The sequence below is a fragment of the Mixophyes fleayi genome, chromosome 4, assembly GCF_038048845.1.
Source record: "Mixophyes fleayi isolate aMixFle1 chromosome 4, aMixFle1.hap1, whole genome shotgun sequence".
Taxonomy (NCBI): Eukaryota; Metazoa; Chordata; class Amphibia; order Anura; family Limnodynastidae; genus Mixophyes; species Mixophyes fleayi.
In genome coordinates this window covers 64,677,590-64,704,412 of record NC_134405.1, presented here as the reverse complement: position 1 = coordinate 64,704,412, position 26,823 = coordinate 64,677,590, and the positions used below count along the sequence as shown (strand labels likewise).

Here is a 26,823-nt window from a genome sequence, read left to right as displayed (position 1 = left end):
ACAGACATTGTGATTGCCGACAGTTAAAATGCATATATTATTAACTGGTGGCATTAATTGAATTTTTTTTGTGCGCTCTTTTCCGAATTTATATTCCACCTAGGAATTGGACATATGCTGCAGTGTCTTGTGTGGTAGAGCTGAGCAGACCTACACCCTAATTCACTAGCGCACATATCTTCAGATTCGCTCCTTGTTGAATACGGGCCTGGGTATGCTCAAATTCCGTGTATTGTTAAACAAATGCACATTGTGCTCAGTATGCGTGCCTTGATGAATCACGCCCATAGCGTAAATACAACAGGGTATATTTGTTAAATTATGTTATGTTATTTAACAGAGGCATAATAAGACAGTCCAATTATTGATATGAGTAGCAATTTAAAAAGGTACATTATTTTTAACATTGTGACAGAAGCACTGGGAAAGTAGTTCTGAATTTCTGTCATTTCTGTTTTAAAACCCCAGAGAGATTGTTTGTGCTTGGGAAAGGCTTCCCAGAGATTGTCTTCATGTGTGAGGGAAACGGATAAGGATCCCTGGGGGTTTTGAATGGAGAGAGAAGGGTGGGCTCCATACATTCAGGTTTTCCAGAGAGCTAGCAAGTTGCTGGCTAATCAGGAGTTGCTCCTGATAAGGTTCTGTTAAAGAGCTGCTAGGCAGTTCACTCAGTGTGGGGAGCAGGTGGATGCTTGCTCAGAGAAACTACAATTCATAGCTAGCGAGTACTGTTGTTTTGAATGTGTGTGTGTGTGTGTGCGCGACACTAGGTCCCTCACTACAGAGAGGGAGATCCTGTGTTGAATTAGTGCCTGACAGGCAAGGTCTTTTATTTTTTATTTTGCTTTTTTGCTGGTGAATTAAATTAGCTGCAGCTACTAAAATCAAAAACGCTGGTGTGACATTCTTGGATGATCTGTATAAAGCGCAGCCATCTACTCCAGAAGACGGTAACTCCAGTCTGATTATCTGGCAATATTTTATCATAAATTTGTGACTATAGCAGTTAAATATGCTGCTTGTTTTGCATTATTATGGGCAGTACGGTGGCTAAGTGGTTAGCACTTCTGCCTCACAGCGCTGGGGTCATGAGTTCAATGTTCTCCCCGTGTTTGCGTGGGCTTCCTCCGGGTGCTCTGGTTTCCTCCCACACTCCAAAAACATACTAGTCGGTTGATTGGCTGCTATCAAAATTGACCCTAGTCTCTCTCTCTGTCTGTGTGTGTGTGTTAGGCAATTTAGACTGTAAGCTCCAATGGGGCAGGGACATATGTGAATGAGTTCTCTGTACAGCGCTGCGGAATCAGTGGCGCTATATAAATAAATGGTGATGATGATGATTATTACCTGTGGCACTGGGACAAGGAATAAGGTTTAGCCTCTCAACCAACTGTGGCTCTGATGTAGCAGCACCTTTTATATAATTACATTAATAGGCTATGATGGGAAGGAAGGCAGTGGTACCAACCATAATGAACCTGCACATCATCCACTTCTCCCTGAAAGATAATTGTGGATGTAAATTGCATTTGTGCAAATCTTCTGTGTAATTGCTGATACGAGGGTACAGGCTTTTAAATACAGTGACCACATTGCTTAGTACATTAACCTTGTTTCACACATTCATGAAGGTTGTACTTTTCCAGGCAGAAAATCACTGCGTCTCAAAGAAAGACCCTCCCCATTGAAGGGTGGCATGTTGACAGCAAAAGCAATACTGATGTGATAGGGAAACTACTGTGTTTCCATGTGGGAGCTGCAGAAACATAATTACACACTGCACAACGTGAACAAAATCTTCCTCAAGACACATTTATCATTTTTTAAGGTAAGTACAAATATTTGTGGCCTAAAAATTCATTTATATAATCTGTGTCTTTAAAGATAGATATAATCAACAGGTTGACATTGGCTGAGTATTAGTTGATGAAAAATGTGCATCTATACAGGTTGCTACTAATCACGACCTGCTAGAAGTCAGACTCTAAAAGCAGCCTGTAGGAAATAATAAAAAAAAGGAAATTTGTTACACATTTTTAATAACCGCAACCAAAACAACATTAAATGCATTGTTTCAATTATATATGGGCTATTATAATAGGCTCAGTGTATGTGATGTCACCCAGGGTATTATAGGGTCGAGATCGCTGAGCATTCATCCAAACCAATCAAGACGCTGGAAGAAACCTATCTACAAAACAGCGAGACAATTCTCCAGCACAATACCAGTGACTTTCATGACCATATCTAGTTTCAGCTTTGTCCCCCTCTATTTTAGTATTTTTTTTCTCACTTGCCTTCTCTGCCAATGCAGTTCTAAAAAAACCTCATCTGTCTAAAGTCTTTTATCCCTCCCTGCACGAATGGCTTGTCAGAACAACCCTGCATTTACATTTAGCGGCTTTTGCTTTAGAAGATTTATGGCTCCCGTCTGAATTCAGAGTCTGCTAAACGCATCAGAAGGGTGCTGAGATATGAGCTTTGAAATGCTTTAAAAAATACATTGCCTATTGCAGATGGAACTGTATTAAAAAAAGAGAATAACCAGTGAAATTTCTGTTCACCAGTTTCAAGCCTGATTGACAGAATGAGGCAAATAGGGATTATCTGGGATCAAAGAGAACCCTCAATTATAAACTATTCCTATTTCTTTGAAGATATACCTATTGGATCAGAACACACATGCAAAGAAATTAAGATATAAGCTTCACAGACAGCAGAAAAAGAGTGAATATGCAAGATCTGAGATCTGAACTGAAAAAAATAACATTAAAGATGGTACTTATCAATTTACCAACTATCCCTGACTTTCAGAGATAGTCCCAAGTGTTTAATATATGTCCTTAGAGATTGTTGAATCTGATAATGCCCCTGCTTTCCGTTTTTTAAGCTGCAGGGTGCAGTATATTTTCTTATCATATATATGTATAAAATGACACCTTCAAGACTGGAGATGCTTTATATCATAATGACCAGACCCATTTCCATGGTTTTTAGGGGCAAATGCAGAATTTGTAAAAAGTGGTTTTCATGCCATGCCACCAGTGGGCGTGACAAGCATGCAAGGGGGCATAGCTATAATTTTAGACAGTGCTAGGCTGCTCTCCAACTCTTCCTATCCCCATAAAAAAGGAATGCTGCGTGCACTACTGTTAGGTGCATGCAGCTCTCCTTTTTTGAGCAGAGCCATGTGAAGCGGGACATACCTCCCAACTGTCCCTACAGTTGAGACAAAGTCCTAAGTGTGTCGGTCCTCAAAATCGGGATTGACCCACCAGAATCAGGACAGTTGACAGACTGTCCTGCTCTCTTCTGCCTGTTTTTGCTGCTTTCATTACTTATTGCTGGTGCTCGTGTCCTAAGCTCAGTTATGCTTGTCTAGATCCTGGAATGTTGGGTCCCTATTTGAAAAAAGGACAGATAGATGATATAGAAAGCCCAAGCAATGAGTGAACACAATAGGACTCCCTCCACCAAAGCAGCCCGATATTTAAATCAAAAGCACCTACGGTTAATAATTAGGCCTCACAGATACCAACCCGGACAGTAAATTAATGTCATTCACCTTTAATAAAAAGACCCATTTCCCACCAAACAATCCCAACATTAAATTAACAGTATTTACATTTAATAAATAAACCTATTTCCTCCCAAACATTAAATAATTAGCATTCACTTTTAGGAAATAGTTCTCCTTCTCTGCAAACTCAGTCACACATTCAATTAATAGCACTCACCCCAGAATTAAATGAATAGTCCCATCATCCCACCCTTAATATGTCCGCCATAACCCCACTATTAAATTAAATATCTCCAACCTTCCACCAATAAATTAAAATCTCCCACTCTCAACTTACTATGAAATTAATATTTCACACCCCATCCACACCACATAAAATAACCCCTCTACACTTACATTAAAGTCACTATCCTCCCTCCCCCACACTTATACTAAAGGTCCCTCCAAGCCTATGTTTACAAAGAAACTATTGCACTTATACATTAAAATCCCCCCACTTACATTAAAAGCACACTTACATGAGAACCCCCCTCTCCCCCCACACACACACTAACACTTACATTAAAAGCACACTTACATGAGAACGCCCCCCCCCCTTCCCCACACACACACTAACACTTACCTTCTTCATTCAGTGCTGTGTCTTTTGTCCTGCTGCTGCACATGTGACACATGCAGGCTGTGGGAGAAAATCTCATACAACGAAGGAACAATGTTGTTCCAATTCTGCAGCACTCAGCTGTCACTGGAGGTGTCTGGGGGTCCGTTGCCATCTCCCTGTGTATCTTCCTTCAGATACAGACACAGCTGTTATATCTGTTTGCACTGTTCCTACCTAGGCTTGATGTCACAGGGCTCCTGGCCTTCTCTCACCCCCACTTCCAGTAATGTTTTGGCAGCTTCACAAGAGTAATTCTTCAGGATGTCCAGCTTCTACCTTCAGCACCTGCTCTCCACCTGCAGCTCTCCTTCTCCTCCCAGGGGATACTGACATTCCTCCAAACCTGGCTGATGTTGGCTTCTTTGGGCATCATGCACCGATGCTCAGGGATAGCAGCCAGAAACATAACGGACATGCCATTGAAGCCATTGGTGATGGTACTGGCACTAAGATGGAAGAAGATGGTCAGCTGGAAGGGGCTCCACTCTCCCAGGAACGAGGTCGCCTGTCAAAGTCAAGCATGGCTGGATCAAGGGTTGGTTAGGGGAAGAATTTAGGCAGATAACAAGCCTCTTGCCATGTCCACTTCATGTTTTCATGAAATAGATGCCCCCAACGACAAGGTGAGAGAATGGGTGGAACGCAGCTGGTCACTGTGTTACACAGCAGATGATTATTCCCACACTCAGTGATACAAATAAATCAGCTCTTCAGTACGTTATCATATTTTCAAAGACACGTGATACCTAAATTACCCAAATCTAAGGCAAAATGCAGATCATACTGGGGTTAGTGATAACATATCCTGACCTTTACATATTGCATTCATTTGGCCATAGTTATGCATGTGTGTTGTCTGTTAGTGCTATTCACTGGGAAAGTGAACAGTTTGTGTATCCAGACTGTACATGTTGTATATGAAGGATGTCTGTTTTCCAATTACTATATTATCTATCTCTATATTAATTAGGGATGTGCACCGGCGACTTTTGAGGTCTCGTGTTTTGTGTTTTGGATCCGGATTTTCGCGATGTTTTGGGTTCGGATTTGTTTCGCAAAACACCTGCCTAAAGGTTTTGGTTCGGATTTAAGGTTTTGGATTCGGATTTTTTTTGAAAAAAAAATAAAAAGTGTAAAAATCAAGTTTTTGGGCTTATTTTCACTCCTACGCTATTATTAACCTCAATAACATTCAATAACAATAATTTCCACTAATTTAAAGACTATTCTGAACACCTAACACCTCACAATTTTTTATTTTTTTTAGTACAAAACGTTGCAACGAGGTATCTTTCTGGACTGCGTAGAGGAGTGTTCCCCACAATATAATTAAAAACCCATCAACTGGTCTGAATTACACCCAAAAATAGTATCTGCACTGCGTAGAGTAGTGGGCACTGGGCACCACAATAAAATATATAGAAAACCTTCAACAGGTCTGCATTACACCCAAAAATAGTATCTGGACTGCGTAGAGGACTGGCCACTGGCCACCACAATATAATATATAGAAAACCTTACACAGGTCTGCATTACACCCAAAAATAGTATCTGGACTGCGTAGAGTAGTGGGCACTGGGCACCACAATAAAATATATAGAAAACCTTCAACAGGTCTGAATTACACCCAAAAATAGTATCTGGACTGCGTAGAGTAGTGGGCACTGGGCACCACAATAAAAAATATAGAGAAAACCTTCAACAGGTCTGAATTACACCCAAAAATAGTATCTAGACTGCGTAGAGTAGTGGGCACCACAATAAAATATATAGAAAACCTTCAACAGGTCTGAATTACACCCAAAAATAGTATCTGCACTGCGTAGAGTACTGGCCACTGGCCACCACAATATAATATATAGAAAACCTTCAACAGGTCTGCATTACACTGCACATACGGCTGCTCCTCCATCCTCCATCATATACATGTTGGAGTTTCAGCGTGTCAAAACCTCTTGTTTTTGATAATGACAGTGCATTTTGAATATTTTTCAATTTGCCCCACAACACTGAATGTACTTTATCTATGATACGCATCTATCTTTCTTGACTGCGTAGTGTGGTGGCCCCGGTACACAATTTGGTACCGAGGCCACAATATAATAAAAAACCCTCCACGGGTCAGAATTCCACCAAAAAAGGGTATGGACTGTAGTGTGGTGTGCCCGGAACACAATTTTTTACAGCGCCAACAATATAATTAAAAAATTGGGCATCAACTGTCACCGTTGTTTAATATCTGATACACCTAAATATGGACTGCACAGTGGAGTGGCCCCGGTAGTAAACATTGTGAGTAAGCAACCTCCTTCGCCGCTCACTGACCAGGTTACCCGCTGCACTAAAAACTCTTTCCGAGTACACACTGGAGGGGGAACAACTCAGGTAAAATAGAGCCAGTTTGTACAGGGGCTTCCAAACTGGCTTTTTTTCCTGCCAGTAACAATATGGACTGTCTGACATGTCTACTTGGATGGTGTCAGCAAAGTAATCCTCCACCATTTTTTCAATTGTGACAGCATCCAATGCAGGGACAGTAGACATGTCTGCAATGGTTGGCAGGTCCTTCAGTCCGGACCAGATGTTATCAGCATCCCCGCCAGCGCCTCTTTTAGGAAAACTGAGCTTTTTCCTCGCAGCCATAGATGTGGAAGAAAATGAGGGTTTCCTATGTCGTAGGTGGCTGTGTAGGCTTGAATGGCCTTTTGATGCTCCTCCATCCTCTGCAGCATATAGAGGGTGGAGTTCTAGCACGTCACTACCTCTTGTTAATTTAGATTGCAAGGCTTGTAAATACTTTGAAGATAAAAAAAAGCAGGCTGCACAAACTGTGGAGCTAGAAAGTTAAATTAAATAGACCACGTTTTTTTGGTGGCTAGTATCTATGCCCCCCCCCCCCCGCCCTACACTTGTAGTTGAATATAAAAAAAGCAGCCTGCATAGACTGTAGAACTAGAAATTCAAATATACAAAGAAATGGACAAAGGCAGTTTGGTATCTGTCTGCATCAGATCCTCTCTCCACTAGGAGTAAAATAGAAAACTATTCAGCCGTTATATAATCTAGAATACAAATAGAAATTGAGAAAGGCAATTTGGTATCTGTCTGCATCATAATCATCAACATCCTCCTCACCCCCAGCTACATCAATATCCTCCTCCCGGTGTACAACATTCACACCTTCATTAGCCAAATCTGTAACTGGACTGTGGGTGATCCTTCCAGCATATGCAGAGGGCGTGCTGCAAATGGTGGAAGGAGTCACCTCTTCCCGTACAGTGATGGGACTCGCCTTGGGGATTTGTGATAATTTCTCTTTAGAAGGCCCAGTTGTTTGCTGTTTTGCTCTTCAATTTTTTGTAGGGGGGGGGGGAGGAGGAGGAGGGCTAAGATCCGTGGGTGAAGCTGAACCACTAGTCATGAACATGGGCCAGGGCCTAAGCCGTTCCTTGCCACTCCGTGTCGTAAATGGCATATTGGCAACTTTACGTTTCTCCTCAGATGATTTTAAGTTTCTCTTTTTGCTACTTTTACTTAACTTGGGCTTTTTGGATTTTACATGCCCTGTACTAGGAGATTGGGCATCGGGCTTGGAAGACGACGTTGATGGCATTTCATCGTCTATGTCATGACTAGTGGCAGCAGCTTCAGCATTAGGAGGAAGTGGGTCTTGATCTTTCCCTACTTTATCCTCCAAATTTTTGGTCTCCATTATATGTAGCACAAGATACTGCAGAATGTGTGAACTTGGTAATATTGCAGTACCAATGGACTTATACTGCTGGATTGGTTTTGCAAATTTGGTTATAATTACTTTTTTTTTTTAATTTTTTATTTTAATATTTTTTTTAACTTTTTTTTTATTTTTTAAAAACTTGGGAATAATGGGGAAATAACTATGCCCTTAGAAGCACAGAGCACAGGACACAGCACCACTGGACTGAACAGGACACAGCACAGGACCCAGCAGCACTACGGAACTCAGCAGGACAGAGCACAGGACACAGCACCACTGGACTGATACTGCAGAATGTGTGAACTTTGTAATATTGCAGTACCACTGGACTTTTATTGCTGAATGTGTGAACTTGGTAATATTGCAGTACCAATGGGCTTATACTGCAGGATTGGTTGTGCAAATTTTGTGGTAATTAAAAAAAAATTTAATTAGTTTTTGGTATTTTTTTAAATAACTTTTTTTTATTTTTTTAAACACAGGGGAATATTGGGGAAATAACTATGCCCTTAGAAGCACAGAGCACAGGACACACCACCACTGGACTGAACAGGACACAGCACAGGACCCAGCAGCACTACGGAACTCAGCAGGACAGAGCACAGGACACAGCACCACTGGACTGATACTGCAGAATGTGTGAACTTTGTAATATTGCAGTACCACTGGACTTTTACTGCTGAATGTGTGAACTTGGTAATATTGCAGTACCAATGGGCTTATACTGCAGGATTGGTTGTGCAAATTTTGTGGTAATTAAAAAAAAATTAAATTAGTTTTTGGTATTTTTTTAAATAACTTTTTTTTATTTTTTTAAACACAGGGGAATATTGGGGAAATAACTATGTCCTTAGAAGCACAGAGCACAGGACACAGCACCACTGGACTGAACAGGACACAGCACAGGACCCAGCAGCACCACTGACCTCAGAAGGACAGAGCACAGGACACAGCACCACTGGACTGAGCACAGCACAGCACAGCACAGCACTGAACTGAACAGCACGAGATATAGCAGGACAGAGGACCACCTAACACACCCTCCCTCTACCCTGATCAATGCCCGAGTGAAGATGGCGGCGACTAGCGGGGAATTTATAGGATCCGAGTATCGCGAGATCCGACAACGGGATTATGAGTCAGAGCCTCAGTTTCAGATTTGAATTTGGCGCCAATACCCGGATCTGTCTCGGATCCGACTCGGATCAGCAACGTTCGGGTGGGCTCGGATTTCATAAATCCGAGTGCGCTCATCTCTAATATTAATACAGTCACTTTATTTGTACACCTTATGGCCTATTAGACATTTAAAACCCAACTTAGACAATTCTGCAATTATTGAAGTATATAAGTGCTTTGTACAAGGATAGGACACTATGCAGCTACTCTTCAGCCAATGGTTATGACAGATGAAGGGCAGAGAGCTGAAGGTTATCGGGTATAGTGTGTACACATGAATCGGCATGCTGATCGGGACTTTATTCTTTTTTCCTGTCATTGTTAAATCGCTAATCATTAGAATTTTCCTATAGTGTGTACCTATCCTTAGTCTGATATAGAACAAAGGGCACCTACTTTACCAGACCATGGCACATGTATACTTCTTGGGCATCTGAGGCCAAGCCCCAATTTAAACATGTTAATTTTTTTTTTACAGTGATTTACTCCTCCAGCACAACATGGCTGACCGCTGGTGTATCCATTTCTTTAAAGTCTTTGGCCAGCAGTGGATGTAACTTCTCAGGGTGCCTTGGGCCAGCTAGGTACTCTGGTGACCACAAGTGATTCTAGGTCCTTTAGAGAATATGGCACAAAACCTAATGAGACATAGGTCACCCACCTAGCAACTTTTATGAACAGTGCAGCAGGGTTATATATGTATCATTCACAACATACTTGTGTAAACTGCAGCATCAGAATACGAACAATATTGACGAGAGGGAATGCAAAGCAGGCTTAACCTTTATTTTTCGATAAACAAACACACTTCTCTTGCCACAATAATCATCCCTTCTCCAACAGTCAACAAATCTCCCTCACCGTCAATAACACATAATAATAATAATAATAATAATAAAAAAATTAAAGGTATGTCTATAATTTTATATATAAACTGATAATGATTAAAAAAAACACCTGCATTTTTTTTAATAAAAGACTGAAGGTCCATCACTATATTTTTTAAAAAACTGCAACATTTAAAAACATGTAAAACACTTATTCTTTACATCAAGCTTCAAGATACATATCAAATATACCACTACAAATGTCTATATGGGCAGATTATTCACATATATGGGTTTCTATTTAAATGTAATGAATTTGATTCCTTGGAGGTAATTTGAATAAAATGTATGACACCTAATGAAGCAAATACCCAGATATTTCACACCTGTCTCATTATAGAACCAACTAGATTGCAAAAAGTAGAAAAAGTGGGGAAAAAAAAGATTAATCAGGAGAGGCAACACAAATCAGATTGCCAATTTAAACCTCTAGAACAGGCGTGGCTAGCCTGTGGCTCCCCAGGTGTTGTGAAACTACAAGACCCAAAATGCTTTGCCAGTACTAAGCCAGACGATATCTGGCAAAGCATGCTGGGACTTGTAGTTTCAAAACACCTGGGGAGCCACAGGTTAGCCAGGCCTCTTCTAGAAATAATATATAACTATATCTGTTTTAAAATTTATAGGAGAGTAAATATATGTTACCCTACCTTTAATCATCAAAACACATGCTAAAAATAATATATATTAATTATTTAGAAATAGAAAAGGGCAAGATAATAAATTATAAATTTATTTAAATTCACAAATAGTATATAATGTGCAAATATAATTACTCCATGAAGATGCTAACCAAAAGCTATTTGTTATATACTTTAACTGTGTCACCTATCCACAGCTACTAGTCACATCAATTTAAAAATGTATATTTAAAAAATACCTAATCCATTTGGCTTCTGTTTTTTCATCTCTCCGATATCTGTGGTTCCTATGTGATCACTAACTTTGAGTAATTGTATGTTTAGATCAAACCAATTTTTTGCCCAAAAAATCTTGACATTACAGGTGTCAATTTATTCAGACTTAAATTTCCTGATCTTACTTTTATGTTCACATGGACAAGTTATTATCTTTCAACTCATCAGGGGCATATAATAAGATAAGTGACAGTTTATCTTATTTTATGCAATCAGTTTCACATGTATAAAATCCATATTGGCAAAACTAGTTATAGAATTACAAATTTCTATCACTTCAATACATCATGTTTTCTTAATATCTTTTAACAAATTTGAACTCTGTATAGCTGTAACATGTTCTGTAATAGGAGATGATTTATATTATACTGTATGTTAGATTGGTCATTATATATATTCTTTCATAGCCTAATATTTATTTTCACATGTAAATACCCCAAATATTCCAGCACACCATATTGGTCATTATATTTAATAACATCATCTGTGATTCTTGTAACCCTTCATTATTGTCCTTTAGGGAGATTTCTTATTAAGCCAAGGGGCTAACAACTCTCTGTTCTCTAAACACAGCTGCAAACTGTAGATTTGCAATGTACCTGGCTTACTTCAATATAAAAGATAATTGAATATTAATTAACTTAAGTAAAAATTGCATTTATTAGATGAATGCCATGAACTGATTATTTTCATCATGGATTCAAATTTGCTGTTCTCATAGTCCAACTTGGACATCCTGAGGCTCTCCAGGTGTTGTCACACTACAAGCCCCAGTATGCACTGCTAGCCAATAGCTGGCAAGGTATACTTGGACTTGTATTTTTACAACACCTGGGAGATCCACAGTTTGGACAGGCCTCCCTTAGTCCATATAAAACATTATCATCTATGTAATGAAAAATAATGGAGCCTGATAAGTATAAGAAGAATATCGTCCCCCAAATTAAGAAATCTAATTTCATTAAAAGTTCCTTAAGACCAACTATAAATATTAAACTATAATGTGACTCTGACATACTGCCCTCAAAGAGGGCATTAGTCATACTAAATATTCCTTAATCATGAAGACTCTTTATGTATAATGGGATGGTAATCATATTTTCTATGCAAATAATACTGATACAAACAATACTGACACTAAAATGCAGATACTTAAAATACTGACAAGTAGGAAGTATACTATTAAAAATAGTACTGAAAAAAAAAGTGTTGACCCCCCCAAAAAAACACTATTAACCCCAGTGCTGCCAGTCTACTGCTAGTTTCGGTGAAATTGGGGGGTCACCCCGATTTCATGAAAACCATCACTAGGCAAACCAGCCCGGGAGGGTGGCACTATAGTAGGGGGACATGCGGTAGGGGTCCCCCTGCCATAATTACTACCAACCCCAGGCTGTTCAACACATGGCTGTATTATTTCTCATTCATCGTCGCTTGTTCTTCTATAGAAGAACAAAGTCCGTTTGTTTGTTATTGGTTTCTTGTTTTGCCAAGCCTGTTCCACATATTTTGGGGTCCTTTGGACTTAGGAACAGTAGATTTTTCAAACCATGTTGGATACAATATGGGATCCTTTGGACTGAATAAAATAGGATGTTTGTCATGGACATTTGGAATATAATTTATTTTGGACTAATGGACCTGGAATGTATTTTTTTTGGACAGCTACAGGACCTTTAGGAATAATTTGGTTTTGTTCGGGAATGGTTGCAAGCATTATTGAATTGAAAGCTGTGAAAATTGGATCATATACAAATTAAGACATCTGATGGTAAGTATTTTGGTTTTATTAATTTTAATAAAGAGATGTGGTTATAAAGAGTGAGTTGTGTTTTATTAAAGTTTTTTTAATTTGTATTAAACTAATGGGTGTGAAAAGGGGTGTTGTGTTTTACTTAACAATTTACTTTGTGCTACTACAGGTCACAACAGGTCCTGGGTGCCAGGGCATGGTGGCACTTGTGGTTCTTCAAGTGTCAGCATGGCCTGGCTGCCATTAATATGTTGGTGCTTGTAGTTTTACAAGCACCAGTATGCCCAGACTGTTAATGGCAGCCTATGTTGGCTGGAAATTGTAGTTCCACAAACTAAATTGGTGTTTTTAACTTTACCATACATTTCACACACTTTATTACCATACACCAGTGGCGGATCCAGGGGGGGGCGATCGTCCCCCCTAGCAGGGGCTGGCTGCCGGCGGCTGCACACTATGTGCAGATCCGTTCAGCAGAGAGAGTTAGGGAGAGAGTCCTGCCCAACTGCTCTGATTGACACAATCAGAGCAGCCGGGCAGGACTCTCTCCCTAACTCTCTCTGCTGAACGGATCTGCACATAGTGTGCAGCCGTCAGCAGCCTTAGGTGTCAAAAAGGGGGCGGGGCTAAATCGCCCCCCCCCTAAATCGCCCCCGGTACAATTAACTTCTGGATCCGCCCCTGCCATACACCCAGCATCCCAGGGGTGTAGGAAGAGCCCTAGTGCTTTTAGCACAGGGCTAGTTTTTCCTAGAGGGGGGACACCCACTCCCCCCCTCTGATTTCACGAAAACCAGCAGTAGGCTGGCAGCACTAGGGTTAATAGTGTTTATAGGGGGATGGGCACACTTTTTTTTAAAAAATGAATCTAATTGTAATAGTATACAACCGGTGGGTCCAGGGGCTGTATAACCGCCGTCACCGCTCGCATTGCAGCCTTAATGTCGGCAGTGTGATTTTTGCCATTTTCACTGTCAGCAATCACACTGTCAGTATTTTATATGTGTTGGGATTTCTTTCATGTAGGTATTTATGCTGTCGGAATTTCTTGCATGTCAGTATTTACAATGTTAGGTATTTCCTACTTGTCAGTATTTTAAGTATTAGCATTTTAGTGTCAGTATTATTTGCATAGGAAATTTGTACTACATCCGTATAATGATTGAGGAACGTCTACTAGAGAGAGATCAAAATCACCAAGAGAACATAGGAATTCATTGTCCTAACTCTCTAGTCTGTCAAACAACAATTTTGTTTAATTTAATAAAACAAAAATTGACCAGAGACAATCTAAAAATCTTGTATGTTTCCTAATTTGTTCAATGGTCCATTCATTGCCATAATGCTCCCAGAGTGTGCACTACACATATAAACGATATGACTGAGCGATGCTGCCTCAAATTCCACGGTATTAATTGCCTTTTTTCACAAATCTATAGAAATTCAAAAGTTTCTATTGATGTGTGAACAAATCAAAGAGCCCGTGGATCCCCTTTCACCACCAGTCAATCACAAGCGACCAATGTGGAAAACCATTTGTGAATGGCTGGCTTCATTCGGGATTCCCAGAGCCTCCCTTCTTTGATCATTTAGCTATAGGCAGTGGGCATGTACATCTTCTTTTCTTTTTATTTCTCCCCACTGGGCTATGATGCATCAAGACAGAAGACAAAAGAGGGGTTATGGGTGGAGCCGAGCAGAGCTCTGTAATGAAGTAAGTCCCGGAGCTCATAAACCAGACTAATTCACACACACACACACACCTACCAGGACTCACCCCCCGTAGCACTCATCACCTCTAGCACATTGCCGAGGGGTTCAATATCCATGTAAGGCTGCGTGAGTATTACAATTCTTTTAGCCACGAGGAGTGTGGCTTGCATCTAGCAAAAATGGCACCCACTCTAGAGTGTAAACTGCTTCACCAACATTTACAATAGATCACCCTGACTTCTTCTTCACCCAAGAGGATACCCCCTTACTATTCTAGATATTCTAAATGTGACTAAAATTTAAATTTTCTTCCAAGGTGATTTAACCATGTTCTCCCAAATGTGCTCCTCCACCCTTTGTTTTATTTCACTTTCTGCCAAGTAATACCCCTACCTTATCCCTGTAGAAAAGATTCAGCACATTTATCAGATGTTCCATCTCACCTTTAAAATACCATATATTCGATATATGGTTATTGGCCCAGGCTGGGACCCCTCCTATCCCAACGGCAACCAGTTGATTCAAACTAATTACTTCCTGCCACTCCAGACACAAGCTCTCAACTGTTTGCACAGACAAAAAAAACAATATAGTTGCTATCCAAGAGACATTTCCCCATCAGAGACAGGTGATTCTTTAGGAGTTCCTAGCAAATGTCCCCCCAAAAATTGTAAAGAACTGGCAAACCTATTTAGCTCAAACTGCCCCTTCAGCCCCATCCAAACATATCCTGACACAGGTTGAAGATCTCTAATCCTAGTCTGTAACTTTAGTTTGTCTGTATATCTAAGTCCACATCCTTAAAAAACGTTTCCTCCTCATACAAAAACACAGTTCATATTTCTCGTAAATGACTTTAATTTTACCCCTGACTCTTTGGTGAACTACTTCTCCTGGGTTTGAGAATCCTTCTCTTCATGTTTTTGGAAGACACAGTTAGCGTCAAAAGGTTCCTTTTTTGTTTCTTTGGGACATATTGATAGGAGAATTAACTGATCACAAACGAAAAATGGACCAATGCTGTTAGGTCCAGGGTCTCAGACTGTGTTTTAAGGAGATAATGGCCCCTCTGATGGAGGAAGAGTGTGTGTTCCTCAAGTTTTTACTATTTTGGTATAGGGTCTTAGGGTTCATTATAATGAAACTACTGGGGTGGCACTCCAAGATTCCCAATCTTGTTTATGAACATGGCCCTACAGCCAAGGAGATCAGGGAGAGCCCCAGCCTCTTTCACCTGGCAGTGTTTAGGTGTGTGTCAGGGGAATATATACAGTGTGAGGCGCCGACCCGCACTTTTACCTGGTCCCGGGACGGACGCTCTCTCCCCAGCCGCTCGTCCCGAACATCACGTCTCCGTTGCTAGGCAATGGAGACGCTAAGCGGCACTTCCTGTCAACGGACAGACCAGCTGACCGCCGATCTCCACTCCCACCAATGGTATTCAATGCACCACTATTTAAACTAGACTCTGGCACCACTAGGGTGCCAGAGTCTCTAGTCTTCCAGGTCTGTCTCTTGGCTCCTGTTCATTGTATATTTTTCTAGCATCTCTGGAATTTTGACCCCTGCCTGCCTGACCACTCTCTCCGGATTCTCCCTGATTTCTGTTTGGATCTCCTGGCTTTGACCCCTGGCTCCCTGACTACTCTACTGCCTGATTCCTCTGTACATTGTTGCCCGCTCAGTTTTGACCCCGGATTGTCGACAACGATTGTTCACCAGACCTCGCTGGTAGCTACCTGGGAGGTCCGCGACCGACACGTTTCAGCGCCTAAGTCGAAAACTCCTTGCGGGGTTCCCTGGTGAAGACCTGGGGCATGGTTAGACTCCGCTTTCCCATTACCTTGTCCATGACATACAGTTTTTTCACAGACTCCCATCTGAGAAGACCAGTTCAGACTGTCTGATGCTGGTGCTTATTAAGGATTTGGGGGTGGAAGTATTAGGCATGCTGCCCGATTACTTATTTATCTGTGGAGCTTTTACCATACCTTCCAATGACCCACTTATTCAATTAAATTAATTTGCCTCTGAAATTAAATTAAAAAGTTCCATACAATTTTTTTTAATCTCAGGAGGTCCATCCTGTCACACTGTCATGATCTATGATAAGTTGGCAAGTCTATAGCTGATATTTTATTTTAGCTTGGCCAAAGAAACAATATCTCAGAAGTCAATAAGAAATTAATAATAAACACATATAAGCAGAAAAATTTAAATATATCAAGTCATTAAGAAAATCTTAAACAACATACTCTAATGAATACGTTTTTTATGTTAAAAAAATAATATTATCACGTTAAACAAGTCAACACCTGACACTGAATAACTGAACACTGCAGGATTTTCACATCTTTATATCAGGAAGCACAGAGGATTGACCCAGAAACCAGTCCATGATTGTAATACCTATTCACAGGGCCAGGAATATAACATGACACCGATCTTCACCACAGCCCATCGCAAAGCAGAATGGAACTGGCTGCGCAGCCCCTGGGGTAGGTCTTTAGCATGGTTTGTGTGTGGGAATAAAGCCACAGAATGTCACACCCCGAACCTGTTTACCTCGCAGTCCTGGTCCTGTGCTTCTACCTGTTCTCTACTGTAGCCGCTCTCCTCTCTGTGGATGGTGCTGCGCTCCTGCTGCCGGGCACCATTTTGCCAGCGGTTCTGCGCATGCTTGGACCATGCTTCTATAATCTGCCCTTATTCATTCTATTGGCTGACTGCTGGCTAGCTCACTCTATTTAAAGCACCTCCTACCTTCTTTCTGGGCCAGATCTTACCTCTGGCTCCTGTTTACATGCGTTATCTGCGCTCCAGATTTCCAGCAGTTAATTTCACTGCCTATTGATCCGGCACCTGTGCTTCCAGCTCTTCAGGACCTCAGCGCTAAACTCCTCTGCAGATCATTCACTCCTGTGATCCTCTGACTCGTTGCTCCTACTACCTGGGAACCAGTAATCACCTGCAGATCATTGTGCCGACTATTGATCCTGCACCACGGCTTCCAACTCTTCAGGACCCCAACGCTATTCTCCTCTGCAGACCATTTACTCCTGAGACTCTCGGACTCGCTGCCTCGGTTACCTGGTAACCGATATCTCCTGCAGTTCATCGCACCTCCTCCTTCTCCTGTTTACCACTCCTGCCGATTGAATTTTATCCTTCTGGTCTTAGTCTTTGGGCTCTCCTAGGTCTCGCTTGTCACTTGCTAAGCGGGCTGTGACCTGCGGTCTGTGAGCCGTGAAGTCCATATTACCTTGCAGGGATCCCTGGCGAAAAACTCCCTTTCAGACTCCGAGCCTCTTTGTGGGTGTGGTCTAGCCAGGCAGACCCCAAGGATGCTTCAGACCATGAACTTGTGCGTATTTGTATCAATGGAGAAGTACTGAATTAAATTCAGGGAAGTCACTGGCAGATGCAGCCAGGCAGAAGGAGACCTGGTGCCGCCATGATAAGGCAAAAAAACAGCGCGATGGACCAAAGTCAGTCCAGCACGTGACATACTATTTGCAAAAAGTGTCAACATAATTATTTCCAGCTGCTCTAAATATTATAATACACCCAATTAAAAGCTTTAAATGTAACTCACTCCTTTATAGTATAGTATGATTACCCCTTTATAGTATGAAAGCAGTTCTTTAAAGTTTCACACACAAGCTTTACTACAGAAACAAGCCTTTCTGCATATAAGTAAATACCACCAAACACCCCACCCAGCCTAGTGGTCGCATCAAACCTGCACGGAAAGTCAACAACATATACACCTAATAAACCATTCCACAATCCTTTTAACACCATAAAATAAACAAAAAAAATCTAAAAACATTGACATATACAAAGTAAAGATAAAATGCTCCCTAAATATGTCTCGGGAATAGTGTAAATATATTTTTGGTCCTTATTATTTATTCTATTGTTTGTGGAGATTTGTAAAAGAGAGCAGATAGGAAGGAGCACTTCACCCAATATTGGAGTACTCAGTAGAGTAAACGGTTGGCTCTGTTTGTCACTGCCACAGCTACTCTCCCAATCAGTCTCACATGTCATCTCCCAAGACTTGTGTGTCAGAGGAAGTGGCCAGAAGGTCCATACACAGTATACCCTGAGCTCATGAAGAAAGCAGAAACAGGCGGGTTATGATCTACTTTTCCAAGTAAAAGATATTTTAGAAGTTAGTTTGAGCAGAAAGTAAAATTAATTACTGTTGGATTCAAAACCTAACCTTAAACAGTTTCCAGGTCTGTAACTCTGGTCAACTGAACTTGGCTATCTTCCTATGGTAACAGCCTGCCTGGTAATAACTTGATGTATATTACACCACCATTTTCACATCACTGTGATTAGCTATCTTCTATTTGTACCAACAAATCACAGAAGTGCACCAATTTGCTCCAATTCACCAGATCTCAATGCTGATTCTCCTCACCCTCTTCCTGTCAGATATCTTACTCTCTGTGTCTTGTACATTTGTAGAAAGATCTTGTGGTATATTTACTAACCTGCGGGTTTCAAAAAGTGGAGATGTTGCCTATAGCAACCAATCAGATTCTAATTATCATTTTGTAGAATGCCATAAACAAATGAAAGCTAGAATTTGATTGGTTTCTATAGACAACATCTCCACTTTTTCAAACTTGCAGTTTAGTAAATATACCTCGTTGTCTCACTTCTTATATTTTCTAATTAGGTCTGCTGATGTTTGATCTGCTGATGTGTGATCTTTGGCAAGTTGTGACTATTTTACTTATATTTCTCAAAATGTTTAAATTGTGCACTTTGATGATCAAAGTTCTTTGTCTAATTTTTATGAGGTTAAGTACTGAATAAGTTTATATGATCCACATAACTTAAAACGGAGTCAAATTAGGTTAACTGCTAATGCCTTAGATTCTGAAATATGTATGTCTTCTTATACAATGTTTAGAAAAAGTTGTACTACTGGTTTTGATTTAAGTAAAGGATGATTTATTGGTAAATGAGACCTGTATTTTTAATTACACTTATTGTGAACATATTGTTATTCGGGTGACACTGGCTCTTCCATCTAATAGTAGTAAACTGGTTTCTCAGGAATTTGGAGGTAAGTTAAATAAGATCTTATAGTCTCGGGCCTTTACAATCTTATAGTTTTGGGGGATTTTAATGTAAATTGGATTGGTTCTTTGCAAAAACTAGTCATATTGTCATGTGACATTGTTAGATGATATAAGCTTGCTAACATGATAAGTTTTGGGTTGAATTCTGTTGCTTTATGAGACCAATATTCTGTTTATGGAATCATGGCAAAACAATAAAATCTATGCTATTTATAAGGAACTTAAGATGCCCAACCAAAGGATTGGGTAGGATTGCATGCACTGAATAACATAATGGCCACTGCTTAATCACTGCCTAAATCCACTCTGCAACCATTAGAACACTACATATACCTCAGCTAAACCCAACTTACTTCACCCTCAAACAGACTCGCTTAATAGGAGAACGGACAAAGTGCATGGCAAGGTCTTGTAATAAAAATGTCACATGGCTTCTGTGATTGGATCACTATTAAATAACTTTTGGTATAAATTTATTTAAAGCAAATAGCGCAGGGCACTTATTTACATAATTGCACGTGTAGAGATGTGCCCCGAAGATAGCGTCACTGTGTCCCAGAAGAGGAAGAAGATGGCCCTGGCTGCTGTGCCCATGAAGAGGGCGAAGAAAGAACAGAAGAGGAGCTACTCACCGATCCAGCGTTCCAGCGATGAGTATTTCTTCTTTTCCGCAGGTCCAGTCGGCGGAGGGAGGATGAGCCAATCACGGCTAACCTCCGGGCGTTCAAAAGAGTGGAGCCGCGGCGAGCCAATGAGCGCTCGCAGCGGTGCCCAGTGATGACGCCGCGCTGGCGGGTGTATAAGCCGCCGGCGCCATCTTGCCAGAAGTACGCCGGCGGAGAGAAGAGTGGACGTCGCAGGACGTCCGGAACACCGGATCAAGCAAGAAGACCCGGCGGAAGTAGCAGGGTGCCCTTGTCAGGGCAAGGAGCTACCCTGCCACTGAAAATCACCAGCGGAGACATCGGCGAGGAGCCCTTGTAAGGGCTGAGAGCGCCACCGCCCAAAACACTTCCGGAAACGCCGCGCTGAACAGTAGAAGAGGCGCCACCGGCTGGAGGGTCTGGAAGACCCGGAGAAAGAAGGCTACGGGGCAAGCTGAGTATCCTGCGCAGAGCAGGTAAGTATACTCAACATTTAGGTCAGGCACAAGGCCCGTGGGCACAGTAGGGCGCAAGGCCCGTGGCCACAAGTTTGGGGCATAAGGCCCAGGGAACTGGGCACAAGGCCCTTAATTGTAGTCAGTGGGCTTAGAGCCCAAAGGTGCATAAGGGGCACAAGGCCATTTTAGTCAGGTAGGGGGGCTATAAGCCCATAGTACTTAAAGGGCACAAGGCCCTTGTAGTTAGATAGTGGGCTAGTGCTAATAGTTAGGAAGACCACAAGGCCTAGTGAGGTAGGGGCTAGTGCCCCTAGGTGACAGGGCACAAGGCCCTAGCTAGTGGCCTAGAGGCCAAAGTGAAGGGCACAACGCGCCCTAGTTAGTGGGCGCAGAGCCCAAGGTAGAGAGGGGGCTAAGGCCCATAATCAGAGCAGAAGGCTCTGTAGTCAGCTGGGCAGAGAGGCCCATGGTGTAGGGCATAAGGCCCTGGTTGTAGTCAGTGGCGTGAGAGCCCTGAGTAGAGTAGGGCACGGTCCTGTGCGTTTGGTGAGTACACTAGGTGGGAAACAGTAGAGCAGGAGGCTCCTGTTAGAGCTATATTAACCGGCTGGTTAGATAGCAGCTGTGTACTTGCGTGGTCAGCCTGCCATATACTGTAACAGAGTATTATTCCGTCTGTGCGGCAAATATTGCCTTGTGTATTGTGTGTGGGACTGTACTGTGTTTCTTTACAGGTTCAAGACGTCAGGCCCCCATTAAAGGTAGGCTCTTCTTTCCTGATTGTTTTCCTGCATTGACCTGTACTGTGGGGACAAGTTGTAGTTAAGAGCTTACACATAGCCAGGGAAAGAACACACCGTAGTTTTCCCATCCCATAGGTCCCTGGGGTTACGCTGGTTTCCAGAGGTGGTGATTGAGTATCTCACTGGAAGTGCGGCACAGCTCAATTGAGTTCCAGGGGCGGCCCGTGGTTCTGGATGAGTGTTCCAGTCCTCAGTTCCGGCAGGTTCTCTGGCGGTTCAGGACTGGGGCACGTGTTCCGCTTGAGTGAAGGCAGTCGTTTTGCGTGACAACTGGCGGTTCCGTGCGGCAGTTGACACTCTGGTGGTGTGCTGTTCCAGTGATCCTCTTTCGGGCCTTGTGCAGCCGGTCCTTAGGATTCTGTGGGTGACCCCCATAGCGAGAAGTCTTCTTGGTACAGCCTGGGTGAGGGTGTTCGGAACAGCCCTTCGGAATACTGTGAACACCTGCTGGTGTTCCCCATAACGTACAGTGAGTAGGTCCCAGTAGTACACCACACCCAGTTAGAGTTGTTGTTATATAGTTAGGTTGCGTTACCAGCCATTAGTAGTTGTTAGGGTCGGGTTGCCTGTTGTAGTGAGTAGTTTTGTGGGTGTACAGCTTATCCTCACTGGTAGAGGGAGGCTGTGTGTTATCTGTCACCCACAGATGTCGGGAAGGCGTAGGAAAGCAGGGACCGAAAGTTGGAGTGCCCAGTGAGTATAACGCTCTATTCCATCTTCCAGTTAGGCCCTCACTGAGAGGTGAGCGAGGTACTTGAGGCGGGACTGTTCCTGGTCTCAAGTGCCTGTAGTCCCGCGCCTTGGCAAGAGAAAAACGAGTTGGCGGCAAGCGAGCTTGACGTGTCTTCGCTCATTGCCGTGGTCTCGGACAGCCCTTTCCTGGTAGGCACGGCCTTAATTCTTGTTTCTTCCTCAGAGGGCATTGGTTTGAGGAGACAGAGGTTTTGGTTGCTGGTCTACTGGGATAGGACAGCGGCTGGGGTGCATCGGAAGCGGACGGGAGGTGACCATTGTTTGTAAGGTAAGTTCATCTGTGTGCGTCTGTCCTGTTCCCCGCAGGCGCTACACACGTGCACTTATTTTTGATATTGTGTATATTGTAAGATAGGAAATCGTTATTTCTGAGACCATGGTAGAAAATTAGTTTTTTCTGTTTTAACCTTTCAAAAACAAATACCTTATTTTTGATGTATACCTGATACAATATGTCTTTGTTTTGAAAGCCTTTTACATATCTTAGTGCAAGGAAATGCATTCATGTCCAGGGTATATGTTTGATTTCTGCTAAGCATTTGTAAGTCTGTTGTGTAGTGTAGAGGATGTGTCCTCATTAAGGCTAATTAAGTTTATTCAATGTGAATGACCAACACTTGAATACACAACAGGGGGCCATTACCTGAATGCAGGTCATGTTAGACAGACAGGAACTCTAAACAATGGAGACAGAACTTCTGAAGGGGGGAATGTGATAGTTAACTTGTGTTAGATGCAAAACTAGATTACATCCTGAGATCTGATGGAAATCAAGTTGATATGGAAGTTCAATTATTAGATGCAATATTAAATTACATCCTGAGATCTGAGGGAATATTCTAGATGGGATGGAGCCAGCTAGGTCCAAGGGGCTGGCTTACCTCTGCTAGGAGTTATGTCAGAACTGTATAAAAGGTGAGCTGTGTGAGCATGTAATGTATCATTCTGATGTTCCAGCTGACCTGACCACTGACACCTTAAATCAGTGGAACTGTCCTTGTCAGGACACTTGAGCAATAAACATCATTCTGCCTCAAGACCCTGCTTGACAACTTCTTCAATATTGCTGTAATCCTGTGACCTGCCGATTAGACCCTAATATCTAATACGTTCTCTAGCTGATTCTGAGGTTTGGACCCAGCTTTTCCAGTACCACCGCCTTGCCTGCTACACATGCAGCTCTGGTCAGTGTGATAGGCCAGGGGGATCCATCCATAGCAACCCGGATCCATAGTAAGAGGTCCAGAGTTACCAGCCCAAGTACAGGAGTACCCTAGCAGTGACAGTTACCCATAAGGAACGTGGTTCTGAGCGCCATAAAGGAGCTCACTGGTGGCGGCAAGCGGGCGCATTTGGGATAACCAAAGGGAACGGTGGCAAAGTAAGCCCAGCTGGTTCCCAGCAACAACAGACAGGATGGCATAGGCGGTCCATCTTGTCACAGCTTCACAATAGCCACTGTTAACTTCACATTATATAAGTAATGACACAACAGCCTACGTTAGACCTCCCATTACCTCAACTGTTCTACCTCTCCATTTGTAAGGAGATGCAAGTGTCAGATGTGTGCTCTTTTTGTATTTCCAAAATTTTCGGATTATAATCTACCCAAACTTGCTTAAGGTAAAGCACCATCATCAGCTATTTATAAAGCACCACTAATTCCGCAGCGCAGAGAAATGACTCACATTAGTGCTCCTCCCCATAGGAGCTTACATTCTAAATTCCCTAACACACACACAGACTGCATGAGACTAAGGTCAATTTAATAGCATCCAATAAACCTACTAGTATGTTTTTTTTGGGAGTGTGGAAGGAAACCGGAGCACCCAGAGGAAACCCACGCAAACACTGGGAGAATATTCAAACTCCACACAGATAAGGCCATGGTTCGAAATTGAACTCATGACTCCAGTGCTGTGAGGCAGAGGTGCTAACCACTAAGCCACCGTATCAGGCCCATATTAAAGAAGATAAATTATAGTTCAGAGGTGAGGACCCTATCATATTTATGCTGACCTGGCACTGGTGACAATACAAAAATGTAGAGCTTTTAAGCTCTACCTCACCATCTTGCAATTTCATTACAGAAGATCATGACAACCAGCAAAACACAGTTTCTACTCTGTTATATTGCAATTCAGACAGAGCTTTGAGTCTCTTTGGCAACATACTCCAAGCTTAAATCAGAATTGGGATCCACAAATCGACACTAAGGCTTCTGCTTCCACTCCTCAATGAATACACCAAATGTACTGCTGATGATATCATCACATGAATAAGGCAGCAGTAAGCATTACATCCTTCAACTCTGTCTGTGTATAGTAGTTAAGATTTTTCTAATTTTTTCAAACGCAACTTTCTTGCATAATACTTTCCATTTTTGGTTAGTTTTTCTGACTTCATCCAGGAAAATAATAGCCATAAGTATACAGCTAGATTCCCTTTGGTCAGACATTTGTGGAATTGTGCATATCTAATCGTAGCTGGATACCTTGCCTGTAAACACTATTCATATACTGTTAAGATTAAACATGTTATTGCACCCATTATTGTTTTCAAAGCCCTGCTTTCATATTTCAAAGAGTCATCTGAGTCATTGACAGAGGCTTCGTGCAATCTGCAATACCTCAGGATATAAGAATTATTTTGCTCTATAAAGCACTCCCCCATGACCTCTTACACAGCTGCAGTGTCGGACTGGGACATGTAGGGCCCACCGGGGATGCAATGATTGGTGCCCACCAGAGAGGGTGTGGCCAGCCACCTAAGTGTGTGACTAGTGGGTCAGCCCACAGAGGACATGACTAGTAACATATTGTAGCATGTCATGTAGCATGTAGTATCTGCTTTCCTAAAGATGAGCCCCTGTCACAATGCCACATGGAACAGGAAAGTCCCCTCTTGAAAAACTTTAATGCATTTGTAGATGCCGTATCTCTATTGTGTGATAAAGGAAGAAGTATTTTAACTGGCTCTCTCTTTATTTACACTTACCTTCATTCATCAGGCACTGCACAAGCGCAGACTTCTTACCTCTTTGCTCCCCTTCTGGACATGTGCGCTGGTGCGTGATGAGCCGAGACGTGATGAGATCACTAGAAGAGGACAGAAGGGGAGAATCCGGATCATTGCGGTCTGCGGCAGCAGAACACTAGGACGACTGGTCCCCTGGAAGGGAACAGCCTGTCCATCAACCATAGAGTAGGAGGCGAGCACATCTGGCATTGGGGCCCTCAGGGATTTCCCCAGTGGGCCAGTATGACCTACACTAATACATTTCTTCTACACACTGGCACACACTAATGCCGGTCTCACACACACACACACACACACACACACACACACACACACACACACACTGACACACACTAATGCAGATCTCACACACACTGACACACACTAATGCAGGTCTCACACACACTGACACACACTAATGCAGGTCTCACACACACTGACACACACTAATGCAGGTCTCACACACAAACTGACTCACATTCACTCTCATACACACACTCCCATAAACTTACCTGCAGTGCTTCATCCATGGCAGTCTGGGTAGGGGGCGTGTCTGTGGTCTGATAGGCTGACTCAGTCACTCAGCCAATCAGAGCGCTACAGAGGCAGTGAGGAGTTCCTGCATGAGCAGGAAGTTTCTCATGTTGCTCTTACATTGCTCCTTCTGTGGGGCCCTGTGATCGCATTCCAGCCCCGCCCCCTAGCAAAAGGGGGCAATCAGGCAGTGGGGCCTACCGGGGATCTCCCCGGGACCCTGCTGGGCCAGTCCGACACTGCACAGATGTCCCCAACTAATAGGGTGTAGTTTTTTTAAATTTGCTCTGAGAAATCGATTTCTCCTCTACTTGTACCCTTGTTTGTCCACTTTACTAAGTACATAAACTACAGCAAGCAAAGTTTACATGTTAATTCTCAATGTTTTCTCTGTGAAAGTCACACTTGGATTAATTGTAGTTCTCATGACCTAAGAATTCCATTCCAACCTCTATTCTACTTAATACTCTGGGGCCTTCAATCATCGCTCCATTAAAGCGGACTATAACTGATGGCACTCTTGTTATGGACAATGCGTCTAGCTGAACTCTGTCATGCTTTTCCTCAATAGAACTGTTTGTTCCTATTAGAATTATGTTGTGGCAATGACCCTAATGATATCATAACCTAGTGCTACATAACAATTTGAAATTAGGGTGTTAATCCCTAAGTATTTATATATAAACCACATGTACACATGCTAAAGATAAGCTTATTTATACTGTCACTAAGGCTGTGTCCTCCATCGCAGTCACCTCTCTTATCTGAGAGCATGGAGGCCACATCCCAACTGGGTAAATCTTCACACTGGTATTTCTGGTAGACATTTACTAATTAGGACTTGTGGTAATATTTATTTGAACTATTTTGGTTTAATGGGTTCTACTGTCGATGACAATTACGTTTTTTAAGCAATGTAGTGACCGGGAGGTAAAAAAATACACACTTCCAAACTGTCTTGAATAGCCTTTCAAGTGTGTTTTGTTATTGCTATGGGCCATTAATGGACCATTTGACTGTTTTGTTTATATTCTTGGTTATACCTTTGCTTATTTGTTCTCCATTCTCTCCCCCTTGTACACTGGATGTTTTTTCCCGTTACATCTGAACCTGCCCTAAAAGCCTCTTATCAGGCACACCTGAAA

At 42.3% G+C, this 26,823-nt stretch overlaps 1 protein-coding gene across 10 annotated transcripts in view; it reads right to left on the bottom strand.

Moving 5' to 3' along the window:
* Positions 1–26,823, bottom strand: part of SEMA4C (semaphorin 4C) — a 465,016-nt gene that overhangs the window by 102,776 nt on the left and 335,417 nt on the right. Inside the window, exon 2 of one of the 10 annotated variants that reach the window (XM_075207331.1) lies at positions 25,163–25,224. The exons of the other annotated variants lie outside the window; for them this stretch is intronic. Coding sequence (XP_075063432.1) covers positions 25,163–25,224 — 62 coding nt within the window. The remainder of the gene's footprint in view (positions 1–25,162; positions 25,225–26,823) is intronic. 10 annotated transcript variants of the gene reach the window in all.